This window comes from Silurus meridionalis, chromosome 6, assembly GCF_014805685.1.
Source record: "Silurus meridionalis isolate SWU-2019-XX chromosome 6, ASM1480568v1, whole genome shotgun sequence".
Classification (NCBI taxonomy): domain Eukaryota; kingdom Metazoa; phylum Chordata; class Actinopteri; order Siluriformes; family Siluridae; genus Silurus; species Silurus meridionalis.
The window spans coordinates 22,952,576-22,967,412 of NC_060889.1; the positions used below are offsets into that span (position 1 = coordinate 22,952,576).

At 38.3% G+C, this 14,837-nt stretch overlaps 1 protein-coding gene and 1 non-coding gene across 4 annotated transcripts; both read left to right on the forward strand.

Annotated features, from left to right (window-relative positions):
• Positions 1–32: 32 nt before the first annotated feature.
• trmt10b (tRNA methyltransferase 10B) lies at positions 33–8,425 on the forward strand. 3 transcript variants are annotated; one of them, XM_046852843.1, is made up of 9 exons: positions 33–170; positions 287–452; positions 2,078–2,183; positions 2,561–2,688; positions 3,115–3,267; positions 4,596–4,674; positions 4,775–4,842; positions 5,322–5,445; positions 6,107–8,425. In XM_046852843.1, exons 2-9 carry the CDS (start codon positions 300–302, stop codon positions 6,226–6,228), a joined length of 933 nt encoding a protein of 310 aa, XP_046708799.1. In that variant the 5' UTR covers positions 33–170; positions 287–299; the 3' UTR covers positions 6,229–8,425. The 3 variants fall into 3 exon arrangements, with proteins under 3 accessions (XP_046708799.1, XP_046708798.1, XP_046708800.1); XM_046852842.1 differs by lacking the exon at positions 33–170 and having other exon boundaries at positions 177–452; XM_046852844.1 differs by lacking the exon at positions 33–170 and having other exon boundaries at positions 177–452; positions 2,564–2,688.
• A 1,026-nt stretch (positions 8,426–9,451) lies between these two features.
• LOC124388200 lies at positions 9,452–9,664 on the forward strand. Its single transcript, XR_006926380.1, has one exon. It is a non-coding gene; the product is annotated as a small nucleolar RNA U3 (small nucleolar RNA).
• The last annotated feature ends 5,173 nt before the right edge of the window (positions 9,665–14,837 follow it).

The window sequence follows — 14,837 nt, forward strand, 5'->3', positions numbered from 1 at the left end:
TTATGACGTCAGACAGACAAAGAAAGTTTGCACAAATCCACAATTAAAAGTGCGCCCCGCCTCCCACCGCCTGTCATTACGACATCAACGTGCGACAAAGCGTGATACAATGGTATCACGTGTGTGATGGAAAGATACTGTTTGTTATTTGAACCTAGTCGTCTTGCTTGGTAGTTTTTTTTTTTTTTTACACTTTGAGGGCTTTTCAGTTGTGTACCAGTATGTATAGAAGAGAGAGATACATGAGAATGTTGAATAACGTGTTGTGATTATCTGCCTCATACAGATTATCTATAAAAATGAACGAATCTGTGGGAATTGTTGAGAAACAAAATCCGAGCTTTGGAGACCGGGGTGTACATGATGAATCTGTGTCGGACATGATTAAGTTTCTCAGTATTGATGTGGATCTGATCTCTGGCTCGTCAAACAGAGAGGAAACCTTATGTTCGGTATGTTGTTCTGTTACATTAATGTTTGTATTGCCTCAGTATATTTTCCTACAGGTTTACAGCATTCCCATTTTTGTGGTTGTCCCAGTGGCAATACATAAAGGCATAAAGGTATACATCATCTGCTTGGCCATCTCTCGGCTCTTTGCCTGGTTTCATGCGGCTCTTAGGTTCATATCGAAGTTTGTGTTTTTTTTAATGTGCGTGTTCGCTTCGCTTGAGGTAAATACGGTATTTTTTAAGACTTAAATGATCTTGCCCCTACTGGAAATCTTTGCGGTATTTTCATCTCACGCACATGCGCATTTGACGTAAATACCGTAATGAACTCAAGCGAAGCGAACACGCATATAAAAAAAAAAACACAAACTTCGATATGCAAATTATTTACTTACTTAAAGTAAACAATTTGTGTCAAGTTCGCTCTCAAAATGGCAGGAAAAAATTCACAGCAAAACGAAAATATGAAGATGAACACAGGACGGTTTTAACAGAGAGTTTATATTTTTTGTTGAACGTAATGACAAGTCATTCTGCCTTATGTCAGGCGTCATTAGCGCATTTCAAATCTTCAGCGCCACTTCAGCTCACTCCATGCTAACATCAACCAGGAATTTCCAAAAGGGACTGAACTGAAGCACAAGTTGGTCACTTTGAAAAGTCAGGCAGAAAAGCAGATACAGTTTTAACTGGTTTGAAACATTACACAAGCTAAAAGCCATACAATGAGGGGGAGTTCATAAAAAAATGCCTCTGTGACGTTGTTGAAATCTTGTCTTCTGAAAACAACAAACTAAACCGCATGGTATCAGACGTCCACCTGTCCCACCACACTGTTGAACACAGAATATGGGACATTAACACGGCTATTGAAGTCCCACTAAGCAACATGCATAGTAAAAGAAAAACGATGTTGTAAATTATTATATTTTTGTTTGTGGACTTGGTTGAACTGAGAGTTTGTGTGTGTGAGACAGTGCACACAATGTTCATTGTTGAAAATGACTGTCCTGTGGTCTTAGTACTGTAGGAGTCAATTTCTGTCATTATGTTGGTGTGTGACATTTACAATAAATCTGGCTGAGCAGAGGTGTGTGTGTGTGTGTGTGTGTGTGTGTGTGTGTGTGTGTGTGTGAGAGAGAGAGAGAGAGAGAGAGAGAGAGAGAGGAAGGGATGGGTGATGTTCATGTGTGCCCATGTGTATGATGTGGCTCTTTGCGGTATTTGCTTGCCACTTTCTATGAGCTATAAACAAACCACCCACAGAAACACTCACCTGGAACATCAAGAGATGGATATAGATATAATTTGTGCAGTCCTTAGAGATTACTTCTGGTTTTGCTTTCTGTTCTAAGCAATGACCGCATTTACAGATGAACCTGTTGCAATAAAAGTGAAACTGTAGTGAAACAACAGTGTTCTAATTTCTTATTCTAATTAATATGTTGTTGAAACACTTTGGTTGTCCTGATAAGACAAAGCCACAATGTTATCTTTGTGTAAGTAGGCGCTAAGTACGAAGAGGGAATAATCAGGATTTTTACTTTTTTGTAAAATCACCCATTTTAGACATTCTTGCCTGATTAGAGCTGTGTTTCAGTTCTTTGCATATTTTGATTCTACAGAAAAATGTGATGCGGAAACAGCGGAACTGGGAGAGGAGACTGGAGGCAAAAAAGAACAAGAGGAAAGAGGAAAAACAGAGAAGGAAGCAGAATCGGCAAGATAAAGGTGCTTACTCCCTTTTTGAGAGCATGGATGGTCGAGAGTTCAAATCCATATTTGCAATCTATTAAATGTCATGATTAATTCATGTAGCATTTATCACTATTAATTTAAAAATATGTTGCACTGTTGATCTGAAAATGAGATAAGTTTAAATATTACTTTAATTTTAACAATGTTTAATAAAGAATGCATTGTAGTCAGTTTGCTGTGATTTTTATACAGCATCTAGTCATTTTAGCAATGTTCAAACTTCTTTTCATTCATATACTTTAAAATTGTTACTTGTTTCATTTCTTCTACATTACCGTCAGGTTACTTGTTTTCCTCTTACAAGTGCTGAACGTATTTTTTAATGAGGCAGTTTTGCTCTGGGTCTCCAGTAGGTGTTGAGTCTCAGCTCAGTAAACGTGTGATGAAGGCTATCACAAGAGAGCGTCTGGAGGAGGCGAGAGCAGCTGGACCAAGGCTTTGTGTGGATCTGAGCATGAGCGACTGCATGTCACACAAAGTAAGAGACATTCTGGGTTAACTTTGAATATTTGCTTTATAACAGAGAATATATACACTTATATGAACTTAAGCTGTTAACAAGAAGTTGTTAGATACTCTTTGGGGATAAGATTACTGGACTTATGTCTAGTAATCAATGTTAGCACATGTTGTCTGTTGTAAGTATGATGACTTTTCATCAGAGCAGAGAATATATATTGTGTGGGATTATTTATATTGGTAAATGTATAGAATTAATACTTAATGTGTAGTGCAGTGCAGTCTTTAAAATTTAGATGGCACATATTTATTACACAGGATTTAATTTTGCTAACTAAATTAGAAAGAATGATGTGATGATGCTTAATGTGTCTGTGAATGATGCTTGATATGCTTGCTTCATTTTTTTATTTTATTTACTTGACCGCTTCTTTTTTGCTCCAAGGAAATCAGTCGTCTCGCCGGTCAAATCAGACGTTTGTATGGGTCAAATAAGAAAGCAGTGCAGCCGTTTCACCTCTTTCTCACAGACATGAAAGAAGACAGTCTGCTTTATAAAGAGTGCATCAGAATGAATGAAGGCTTTCTGAACTACTTGGTTAGTAATTGTTGCCTTCTGCATTACCGAAATGAAAACATTTATTTTTAACAGGCCACAGATCATTTCAGTAAACACTGTAACTAGAGTTGGATAACTTTTTCTGTGGGTATTTCATTGATCTGTAGAATTGACATGACTTAAAAAACAGTGGCGGGCCATGCATTTGGTACCTGGGCCTTCAGTGGGGACTTACCCGACATAATCCACCTCTTAATACAAACACTATCATGTCTCAATTATAGAAAACGTTAATACTGTACAGAAACGCAATATAACGTGACACTACAGAGAGAGGGGCACTTCACATATGGAGGGTGAATACCATTTTACTAAAGCAAGCTCCAAACCTCTACACTACAACCACAATTGTGTCACCTACATCATCTGGAGCAGTTCAGAAACAATATTTGTCTAATATCATGACAAAAACTTAAAAATGTAAATAAAATACAACCTATTCTTTAGAGATGCAGATTCATAATTTGAACCGTTTCTCAGAGGCTGTAATCCAGTGGTAAGGCTCGTATACGGCTCAGTCTGGAAGTGGAGAACAAACCCTTTCCCGGGCTGAGACTAGCTAGCTAGCTTCAGGGTTGGCCGACCTCCTCACGATGTCTAGCTTTTCTTGAAAATTTATTTTTAAGTATGTCTGAGATCAAACAATTTCTCCTCCTCCGTAGGCATAAAAAAGTCTAACTCAGATATATTATTGTGTGCAGAGCTACAGACATGTTTTGCCAGTCGAACTTGGCTGTAACAGTTTCCCTCTCACCAACCAATCACAGGACAGAAAAATGCTGACCGTATTCTGAGACGAATTTGAAATCTGATTGGTTAAAAAAAAAAAAGACTTATTTTTAATAAGGTAAAGGTAAAAAGCAGCCAGCAGTACAGACTTTGAAGGCCCTGGGCAGATTAGATTGGCATGGCAGCACATAAAGGCTGAAATCTGACATCCACATACACGTACTGGAAGCAATGCAGCCAAGGGAAATGCTATGAAATGAAGAGAATAAACTGTTGGGAATAAATTAATAAAATTTCATGAAACAAATATTAGAATTTAGGTTGTAAATGTAGGTCAGTGATTTTGATGGTGTTTAGGCAAGCAAAAAAGTCTTCGCTGGCCCTGATGGCCCACCACTGTTAAAAATGTATATAATAAAAGATTTCTATTAAATGCAAACTGGCTGTTAAACATTTGAACATTTGAATGCATTAAAATGAGTTCTTGTGACTGAAATGTGCTTTTGTTGTCCATATTCTGTAGTCTGTCAGTAGTGTAACTGATAACATTTTAATAATTAACACTTTAAATTGAGCAGATGGATATCACTGAAGAAAGTTGGATTGACCTCTTTCCCAGTCATGAAGTAATTTATTTAACTCCAGATGCTAGTGAAGGTTTGTGATTTTCATTTAATTTAATTTAATTAGTGATTTGCTACCTGTGTTTGCCTGAAACAACAGCTGAGCAGTTTGCTAATTTAATTTCACATTTCAGCCCTAGAGGAAGTGAATGGAAACAAAGTCTACATTCTCGGAGGCCTGGTTGATGAGAGCATTCAAAAGGTTGGTGGTGTATTGCTATTCAGTACACTCAGTGGGCTCACACTTTGTTCAGTGATGGCAAGTCGGATGCATTTAATTCCTTTAAGGCAAAGTTAATCAGTTACTCTGAACAGAATTACAGTGCAAATTGACAGTTTAGCTGAAAGAACACTGAATCACCATTCAGTATTTGACAATTTTTATATACATTTTGTGTCTGCTTCGTTAATTCAATATTTCATTCTCTATAAAGGGATAAAAATAACAGGTAATATGTTAAACTAACCGCTGTTGGGTTTGATGTGTCTTTTATGTGCTATAATGATTGGAAGATTTTGACCATACATTACCTTTAAAAAAAAATACAAAGTAAATGAAGTACTTGCGGTTTACTACAAAGATTTAAAAAAGTTCTAGACGTCTGACCCTGGGATTATTTGATTGAAAAACAAATACTTAATGTAGCAAATAATTTTTACTGTATGTTGGGTTTTTAACAGAAACGGACCTACACCAGGGCAAAAGAGCTTGGCGTACAGATGGCAAGACTTCCCATTGATGAGTACATGATGAAAAGACCAAACATCAAGAATTTTCACTCAAAGATTTTAGCCATTAACCAAGGTGAGCTCCATCTTCTCTCTCCCTCTGCTTTCTCTAAAGCTAAATATTATAATTGTTTTTTAAAGACATGGTGTCCAGGCTTGTCTTGTTTGGAATCAGATAGATGCATTTATTACTTGATGATGATTAATAATAAAAATGTAAAAAATAAAACCTGCTTAATTGGTAACTTTACATTGAGAGCATGTTTAGTATTTAGTTCGAATTTAAGATGTTCTTATTTAGTATAATGTCATTAATGGCAGTATTAATTTCTGAAAACAGTCAACATGCTTGTACACCTCTATTAATGTGCTACATTACATGGATTAGATGCCCTTGCTAACAGTTACAACACTATATATAACACACTATACATCACTCTTATTTTTTAAGTCCATACTGTAAGATATAGGAATGATTAGACACTGAATTACAGTCAGTGCAATACAGCCTGCATAGAAAATAAAGAAATATAGAATATAATTAAAAGAGAATTTCTTTATATAAGCACTGTGTTTATCTGTCATGGATATCATCTTTAAATGTTTCAGCTGTGAGAACTGAAGTAAGCTGTATGAGGTGATTAGAGTAATAATGTATTAGAACTATAGAGTTGTAGATCTATAAGTAATCATTTATGAATGTCTTTTCATTGGTAAAGATTTTTTGTGTTTTATAGTATTTGAAATCCTGCTGACTTATGGTGATACTGGAAGCTGGAGCAAAGCCCTCAGAGCTGGAGTTCCCACAGGAAAGGGATACATTGTGTCTTCTGAAGCTGAATCCAATGATGACCAATAACTGATGACTAATAACCCATATACCAGCACAACATATGGATATTGTGAAATTTCTCATGCTTTAGAGAAAGAATTGAGGAATGATTTTGCACTGATCTGGTGGTTCAAATGTGATTTTAAAATATGAAATAATGCTCAGCACTGACCAAGTGTTAAAGCAATGACCAGATTATTATATTAGCACAGCGGTGACTATTGTTGTTCTGTGAACACTAATTTTGCCACTAAGCATGACATCCTTCTGTTTATTTTATTCCTAGCTTAAACATCTTTTTAATTATTCAGGTCAAATTTATTAGTACTGCACTTTTAACAATAGACATTGTTAAAAAGCACCATTACATAAATAAATATGTACAGCCGATCTGATTTTAAATTATTTTCTGTGTACGGTTGCTTTATGTGACTTTTGTTTAAAATGTTTTTTTTTTTTTCCTGCTTACTGATTAAGATTTAAATGCAATTGAGTTTGTGGAAGTTTCAAATTCACCTTAAAGGATTCTTCAGAGAAGAGGTACCATCAACAGTAATCTAATGTATCTTTAGGCTGGCCATGTAGCCCATTTTATTTATTTATTTATTTATTTATGTGATAGAATGAACAAATTACATAATTTAAATGCAATTAGTTTCCTCTCAAAACTGCAGCTTCTCATCAGGGTGTATTGTACAGTGTTTTCTAATTATTTTGAATTGATATTATTTATCTAAATGCACATTTCAGTTAATAATTTCATGGTATTTGTATTTTCCATGTGAATACATAAAAAAAAAAAAAAAAGCTTTTTTCTCTTTATGCTGAAATATGGCCTTCTTGAATTTATCCATAATTACCGTCATGTCTAGAAATTTTGACAGAAACTATTCCTATCTGTATTTTAAGATAAAGGTTTGGGTCAGTTAACTCATATTTGGATTAAAGGTACACAAGTTATTTAAACTGTATGAAATAAAGAAAGAGTATACCATAAAGATATACAGTAAAACTGTAGTAACATTTAGGCCTAATTTTAGAATCAGTTACACATTCTTTTTTTCCAAATAGATGTCATGCAAACAAGAATTGGGTTCTTAAAATTCTGTGATTAAAAATCTATCAAAATAAGATTGGTAGTTTGAATCATAAGAAACACATCAGCCAAGTTTATTTAAAAGGTTTACTACAGCAGTAGTTGTAGTTTTTATTTTAGTAATTTATGTTGATAAGAGGGGGATGGCAGTGGTAACAAAATACATTCTAAACTGTTTGATAGAATTATAATGGGGAAAAAAAGCAGTTGAGCCAATGTAAACAATGCTACAGAAGAACTCAATGCTACAGTAATTCATGCAAGTAGCCCATTACAGACTGTGATAAACAGACATATGTGTACATCCTGTTATATACAATGTATTATGAATTTAATTTGTTTGTTACAAGCTTTTCTGTTTATAATCAAGGTTGTCATTTAATTGAATCCACCGCGGATCAACAAGTGGACGCGGTTAAAGTCTAATGGCTTAGCGTTCTAAACTTTTGGGTGCTGAGAACTAAAACCATAAACAAATGCTTTACATTGCAGTGTTTTTTTGTACATCATAAAATCATTATTATCAAACTAAAATCCATTGTAGAAACTTATTGGACTCTGTGTGCTTAATGGAGCCTGATTGTCTCCATTGGTGTCACACGTTGATAGACACCAACATGTGACCTACAAGATGCCAGTGTGTATTAGTCCTTGATTGTGCCCATGAGATTTAACATGAACCATTACAGTTTCACTGTCATTGTGTCACAAACACAAATCAATTATTCCAAATGGTTTATCACAAGCTCACCCCAAATTAAAACTATTTTACTTTACAAATAATTGTGAAACTGCTCTTGTATTCTAAAACTATGATAAGAGAAGCCAAATCCAAGTTGCATTAACTAGTCTTTTAGGCTAATGATCCGATTCAGTAACACACAGTCGATAAAAACAGAAAGACTAATTTGGCAAAAGAGATGGACCTGTGTGAGGCACAGACACGCTGTATTTCAAACTATAGGTCATTGTCTACAATGTGTTATCTGCTCAATTATCTATATATAGCTTATAATTAAATTAAGCAAATTTAAGTCACATTTTAAGTCTTTAACTTGATATACTCATTACTAAGCCTTTTGTCAACCTTTTGTCTTTCTTATGTATTTGTAATTTAAATGCACACGTTTGTCGTGATAAGATAAGATAAGATAAGATAAGATATACCTTTATTCTTCCCACAGTGGGAAAATTTCTCTGTTACAGCAGCAAATAAAAATGATAATAATAATTAAATGCAAACATATTAATGATACATTATATAATATACATTATATAAGCATACATTAATAACAATGCACAGTAAAAGCGATTATTATTATTATTATTATTATTATTATTATTATGCATTTTTGTTTGTTACATAAACGTATTAAATACACCTGTTTCTATCCTACACCTAATCAATACTTTTAACATAAAAGTATATAATACAATATTATTCATTTACAGGAAATTTAAGGGGTTTGTTTATTGTTTATTCGTGGCCTCTGGGTATTTTTCTTTAACAAATGTAAAATTATTATTTGCACTAGAGTTATTCCCATTTGAGCTGCAGCATCAGTTACAATTCACTGGAATCAGCAATTCCGCTATATTAAGTTTTATAAACGCCATTTATTAATATATAAGTCTTACCTCTAATTTGTTATTTTAGATATTAGTCAGTGTTGCTATAACTCGAGATTTCAGCAACCCGGAAGTGATAACGGATGCACTTCTGTTTAAATTCCGTCCGTGTGTTCGCATACCATTAGTTTTTTTATTCAAAGAAAACAATTCCTTACTTTTGTTAACAACTTGACAGTGTATAATACTGATTTAAAGTTAACAATGGATCTGCTGCACCGCTATTAGCCGAAAAAACATTTTTTAAAGAGCTGCACCACGTGAGTCTGGATGAACCAATGAACGCTGGATGTCAGGTCCTAATCGCAAATCGTTTCGCAAAGCTTCTTGGGGAATTGTTATGTTTACGAATTAAACGCGATTTTATACTTATAATCCGAAAAAATCATGTTACTTTTGTTTTGAGGAGGGGGCTTGTGAAAAGGTCTTCATTTTTATATACAATACACATGTAAGCTGAGATCTACCATCTTCAGGATCTGTGTATAATTTAAAGTGCTTGATTGTCTGAATTGAGGATGAGTTAAGACTATACTTTCAGGGATCATTTCTATAGTAACTAACTCGGAAATGTGATTTGAAAGCGATACGTCTCCCTAATCACGATGATGAGCTGTGATGTTCTCTTCTGAGCGTGAATCGGATATGAGCTAATGATTCTCTCATGGGCTTTTATCATTGATGAACGTTCTCTACTTCTTTCGAGGTTTGAGAGGAAGAGTACATGATCAGAGTGATTAGTGAAATGCTTGTACAAAAAGAAGAATTTTATATACTGTTCATTATTAAACACATATGCAGTTATAAATGATTTTGTTTTGTTTTAAAATTTTGAATCGACTTTTCCATTTACGAATTTCTACTCATTATTTTGCATTTGTTGTTATGATGCCAAATAAATCTCAGGGGGATATTTAGAACAAATCTTCTTCTTTCGGCTGCTCCCATTAGGGGTCGCCACAGCGGATCATCCGTCTCCACACCACCCTGTCCTCTACATCTGCCTCTTTTACACCAACTACCTGCATGTCTTCCTCACCACATCCATGAACCTCCTTTTGGCCTTCCTCTTTCCTCCTACCTGGTGGCTCCATCCTCAGCATTCTTCTACCAATATAATTTATGTCCCTCCTCTGCACATGACCAAACCATCTCAATCTCGCCTCCCTCACCTTGTCACCAAAACATCCTACATGCGCTGTCCTCTAATAAACTCATTTCTAATCTTATCCATCCTCGTCACTCCCAACGAAAACCTCAACATCTTTAGCTCTGCTACCTCCAGCTCCACCTCCTGTCTTTTACTCAATGCCACTGTCTCTAAACCATACAACATCGCAGGTCTCACCACAGTCCTATAAACTTTCCCTTTCAATTTTGCAGATACCCTACTATCACAAATCACTCCTGTCACTCTTCTCCACCCACTCCACCCTGCCTGCACTCTTTTCTTCACTTCTAACACACTCTCCATTACTTTGCACTGTTGAACCCAGGTACCTGAATTCCTCCACCTTCTGAAGCTCTTCTCCTGCAACCGCACCACTCCACTGCCCTCCCTCTCATTCACACACATGTACTCTGTCTTACTCCTACTGAGTTTCATTCCCCTTCTCTCCAGTGCATATCTCCACCTCTCCAGGCTCTTCTCAACCTGCTCCCTACTCACAACAAATCACAATATCATCCGCAAACATCATAGTCCAGGGAGACTCCTGTCTGACCTCGTCCGTCAACCTGTCCATCACCACTGCAAACAGGAAAGGGCTCAGGGCCGATCCTTGATGCAGTCCAACCTTCACTCTAAACCAGTCTGTCGTACCTACTGCACACTTCACTGCCGTCACACTGTCCTCATACATGTCCTGCACCACCCTTACATACTTCTCCGACACACCTGACTTCCTCATACAGTACCACAACTCCTCTCTTGGCACCCTGTCGTCGCCTTCTCTAAATCCACAAATACACAATGCAATTCCTTCTGTCCTTCTCTATACTTCTCCATCAACATTCTCAAAGCAAATATGGCATCTGTGGTGCTCTTCCTCGGCATGAAACCATACTGTTGCTCACAGATGGTCACCTCTTCTCTCAGCCTGGCTTCCACTACTCTTTCCCATAACTTCATGGTGTGACTGATCAACTTAATACCCCTGTAGTTACTGCAGGTCTGCACATCTCCTTTATGCTTAAAGATCGGTACCAGCACACTCTTTCTCCATTCCTCAGGCATCTTCTCACCTTCCAAAATCCTGTTAAACAATCTGGTCAAAACCCCACTGCCATCTCTCCTAAACATCTCCACGCTTCCACCGGTATGTCATCTGGTCCAACCGACTTTCCACTCTTCATCCTCTTAATCGCTGCTCTCACTTCCTCCTTACTAATCTTATCTACATCCTGCTTCACCATCTCCACATCATCCAACCTTCTCTCTCTGATTTTCCTCATTCATCAGCTGCTCAAAATACTCCCTCCACCTTCTCAACACACTCTCCTCACTAGTCAACACATTTCCTCTCCATCCTTTACTGCTCTAACTTGCAGTACATCCTTTCCAGCTCGGTCCCTCTGCCTGGCCAATCGGTACAAATCCTTTTCTCCTTCCTTAGTGTCCAACCTCTCATACAGCTCCTCATATGCCTTTTCCTTGGCTTTCGCCACATCCTCTTAACCTGCTGCCGCATCTCCTTGTACTCCTGCCTACTTTTCTCATCACTCTGTCTATCCCACTTCTGTTTTGCCAACCTCTTTCTCCTTATGCTCTCCTGCACTTCCTCATTCCACCACCACGTCTCCTTGTCTTCCTTTCTATTTCCAGATGTCACACCAAGTACTTTTCTAGCTGCCTCCCTCATCACTCCTGCAGTAGTTGCCCAATCATCCAACACCTCCTTAACACCACTGAGCCTCTCTCTGACCTCTTCCCTGAACCTCACACTACACTCTTCCTCCTTCAGTTTCCACCATCTTATTCTTCTTTCAGTCCTCACTCTCCTCCTCTTCATCCTCGCCTCCAAAACCATCCTACAGACCACCATCCTATGCTGTCTAGCTACACTGTCCCCTGCCAACACCTTACAGTCGCCAATCTCCTTCAGGTTGCATCTCCTGCATAGCACATAGTCCACCTGTGTGCACCTTCCTCCACTCTTATACGCCACCCTATGATCCTCCTTCTTTTAAAATAAGTGTTCACCACTGCCATTTCCATCCTTTTAGCAAAATCTACCACCATCTGCCCTTCCACATTCCTCTCCTTAAAACCATACCTACCCATCACCTCCTCATCACCTCTGTTCCTTCACCCACATGCCCATTAAAGTCCGCCCCAATCACTAACCGTTCTTTCCTAGGTACACCATCTACCACTTCATCTAATTCACTCCAGAATCTTTCCTTCTCCTCCATCTCACAGCCAACTTGTGGAGCATAGGCACTGATGACATTTATCATCATCCTTCAACTTCCACCTTCACGATCATCACCCTATCAGAAACTCTCTTCACCTCCACTACACTCTTACTGTACTCTTCCTTCAGAATCACCCCTACACCATTTCTCTTCCATCCACACCATGATAAAACAGTTTAAACCCACCTCCAATGTTCCTGGCCTTACTCCCTTTCCACTTGGTCTCCTGAACACACAACATATCTACCTTTCTCCTCTCCATCATATCAGCTACCTCTCTCCCTTTACCCGTCATAGTACCAACATTTAAAGTACCAACCCGAAACTCCACTCTCCTACACTGCTCCTTTCCCTGCCGTCTCTGTAGACGCCTTCCTCCTCTCCTTCTCCTCCTTCGGCCAACAGTAGCCCAATTTCCACCGGTACCCTGTCGGCTAACGATACCTGTGGCGGTCGTTGTTAACCCGGGCCTCGACCGATCCGGTATGAAATTCTCATTTGTGATCCGCATATTTGATTTGGCACGTGTTTTACGCTGGATGCCCTTCCTAACGCAACCCTCCCCATTTACCCGGGCTTGGGACCGGCACTAAGAATGCACTGGCTTGTGCCTCCCTAATGGCTGGGTTGATATTTAGAACAAATGATTCACTTTAGAATGATATTTAGAACAAATGATTCACTTTAAAAGTCATTTGAGCCGGTCTGTACTTTACTGTGGTGGAGGGTAGTTTGTCATGATTTACGAGGCGAATGTATCATTCATCTGTTGAATTAGAATACATTTTAATGAACTCGAAATGTTTATTCCATTTTTGTTCTCAAGTCACTTGTAATTAAATGTTTATGTGTAAAACCAGGAAACCCAGCCACTAGGGAGGCACAAGCCAGTACACTTCTAGTCCGGTCCCAAGCCCGGGTAAATAGGGAGGGTTGCGTTAGGAAGGGCATCCAGCGTAAAACGTGCCAAATCAAACATGCGGATCACGATTAAAGAATTCATACCGGATCGGTCGAGGCCCGGGTTACCAACGACCACGACAGGAAGGTAGATATGATGTGTGTTCAGGAGACTAAGTGGAAAGGGAGTAAGGCCAGGAACATTGGAGGTGGAGGTTTAAACTGTTCTTTCATGGTGTGGATGGAAAGAGAAATGGTGTAGGGGTGATTCTGAAGGAAGAGTACAGTAAGAGTGTAGTGGAGGTGAAGAGAGTTTCTGATAGGATGATGATTGTGAAGGTGGAAGTTAAGGAGGTGATGACAAATGTCATCAGTGCCTATGCTCCACAAGTCGGCTGTGAGATAGAGGAGAAGGAAAGATTCTGGAGTGAATTAGATGAAGTGGTAGATGGTGTACCTAGGAATGAACGATTGGTGATTGGGGCAGACTTCAATGGACATGTTAAGAGGTACCATTTCTCCGGTATCACCTCATTAACCTTCCGTGTGGAAACATGGCAAAAGTCCCGTTAGGTGTCCTGGTGATTTACGTAATTTCAAAAACAACATAATTAAAACATTTACAAGAATATTTTCTCTATGTTGAGTTTGGTTCTGCAATTAATAAACATACATTTGCCTAAAGCATCCAAATTTGTCCATGCTAATGTTGATTATTATGAAAGACTGTATAAGACTGTAGAAAGAACATTACTTATAATCTTATACTCCAGTACTCATGTTAGTTCTCTCTCTCTTCAGTGTTCTGTATTGTTGAAATATTTATGATCAAACTCTTGATGTCACACAAATGGGGACAGGTTCCCCTTTTGGGTCTGGTTCCTCTCAGGGTTTCTTCCTTGTGACATCTGGGGGAGTTTTTCCTTGCCACAGGGATAAATGCACACCATTCACCTTGACTTTTTATTTCTGTAATGCTGCTTCGCGACAATGTCTGTTGTGAAAAGTGCTATAGAAATAAACTTGACTTGACTTGACATGTAGGTGAAGGGAACAGAGGTGATGAGGAGGTGATGGGTAGGTATGGGCTTAAAGAGAGGAATGTGGAAGGGCAGATGGTGGTAAATTTTGCTAAAAGGATGGAAATGGCAGTGGTGAATACGTATTTTAAGAAGAAGGAGGATCATAGGGTGACGTATTTCAGTGGAGGAAGGTTAACACAGGTGGATTATGTTCTGTGTAGGAGATTGGAGACTGTAAGGTGTTGGCGGGGGACAGTGTAGCTAGACAGCATCGGATGGTGGTCTGTAGGATGGTTTTGGAGGCGAAGAAGAAGAGGAGGAGAGTGAGGACTGAAAGACAAATTAGATAGTGGAAACTGAAGGAGGAAGAGTGTAGTGTGAGGTTCAGGGAAGAGGTCAAACAGGGGCTCAGTGGAGGTGAAGAGGTGCTGGGTGATTGGGAAACTACTGCAGGAGTGATGAGGGAGGCAGTTAGAAAAGTACTTGGTGTGACATCTAGAAATAGAAAGGAAGAGAAAGAGACGTGGTGGTGGAATGAGGAAGTGCAGGAGAGCATAAGGAGAAAGAGGTTA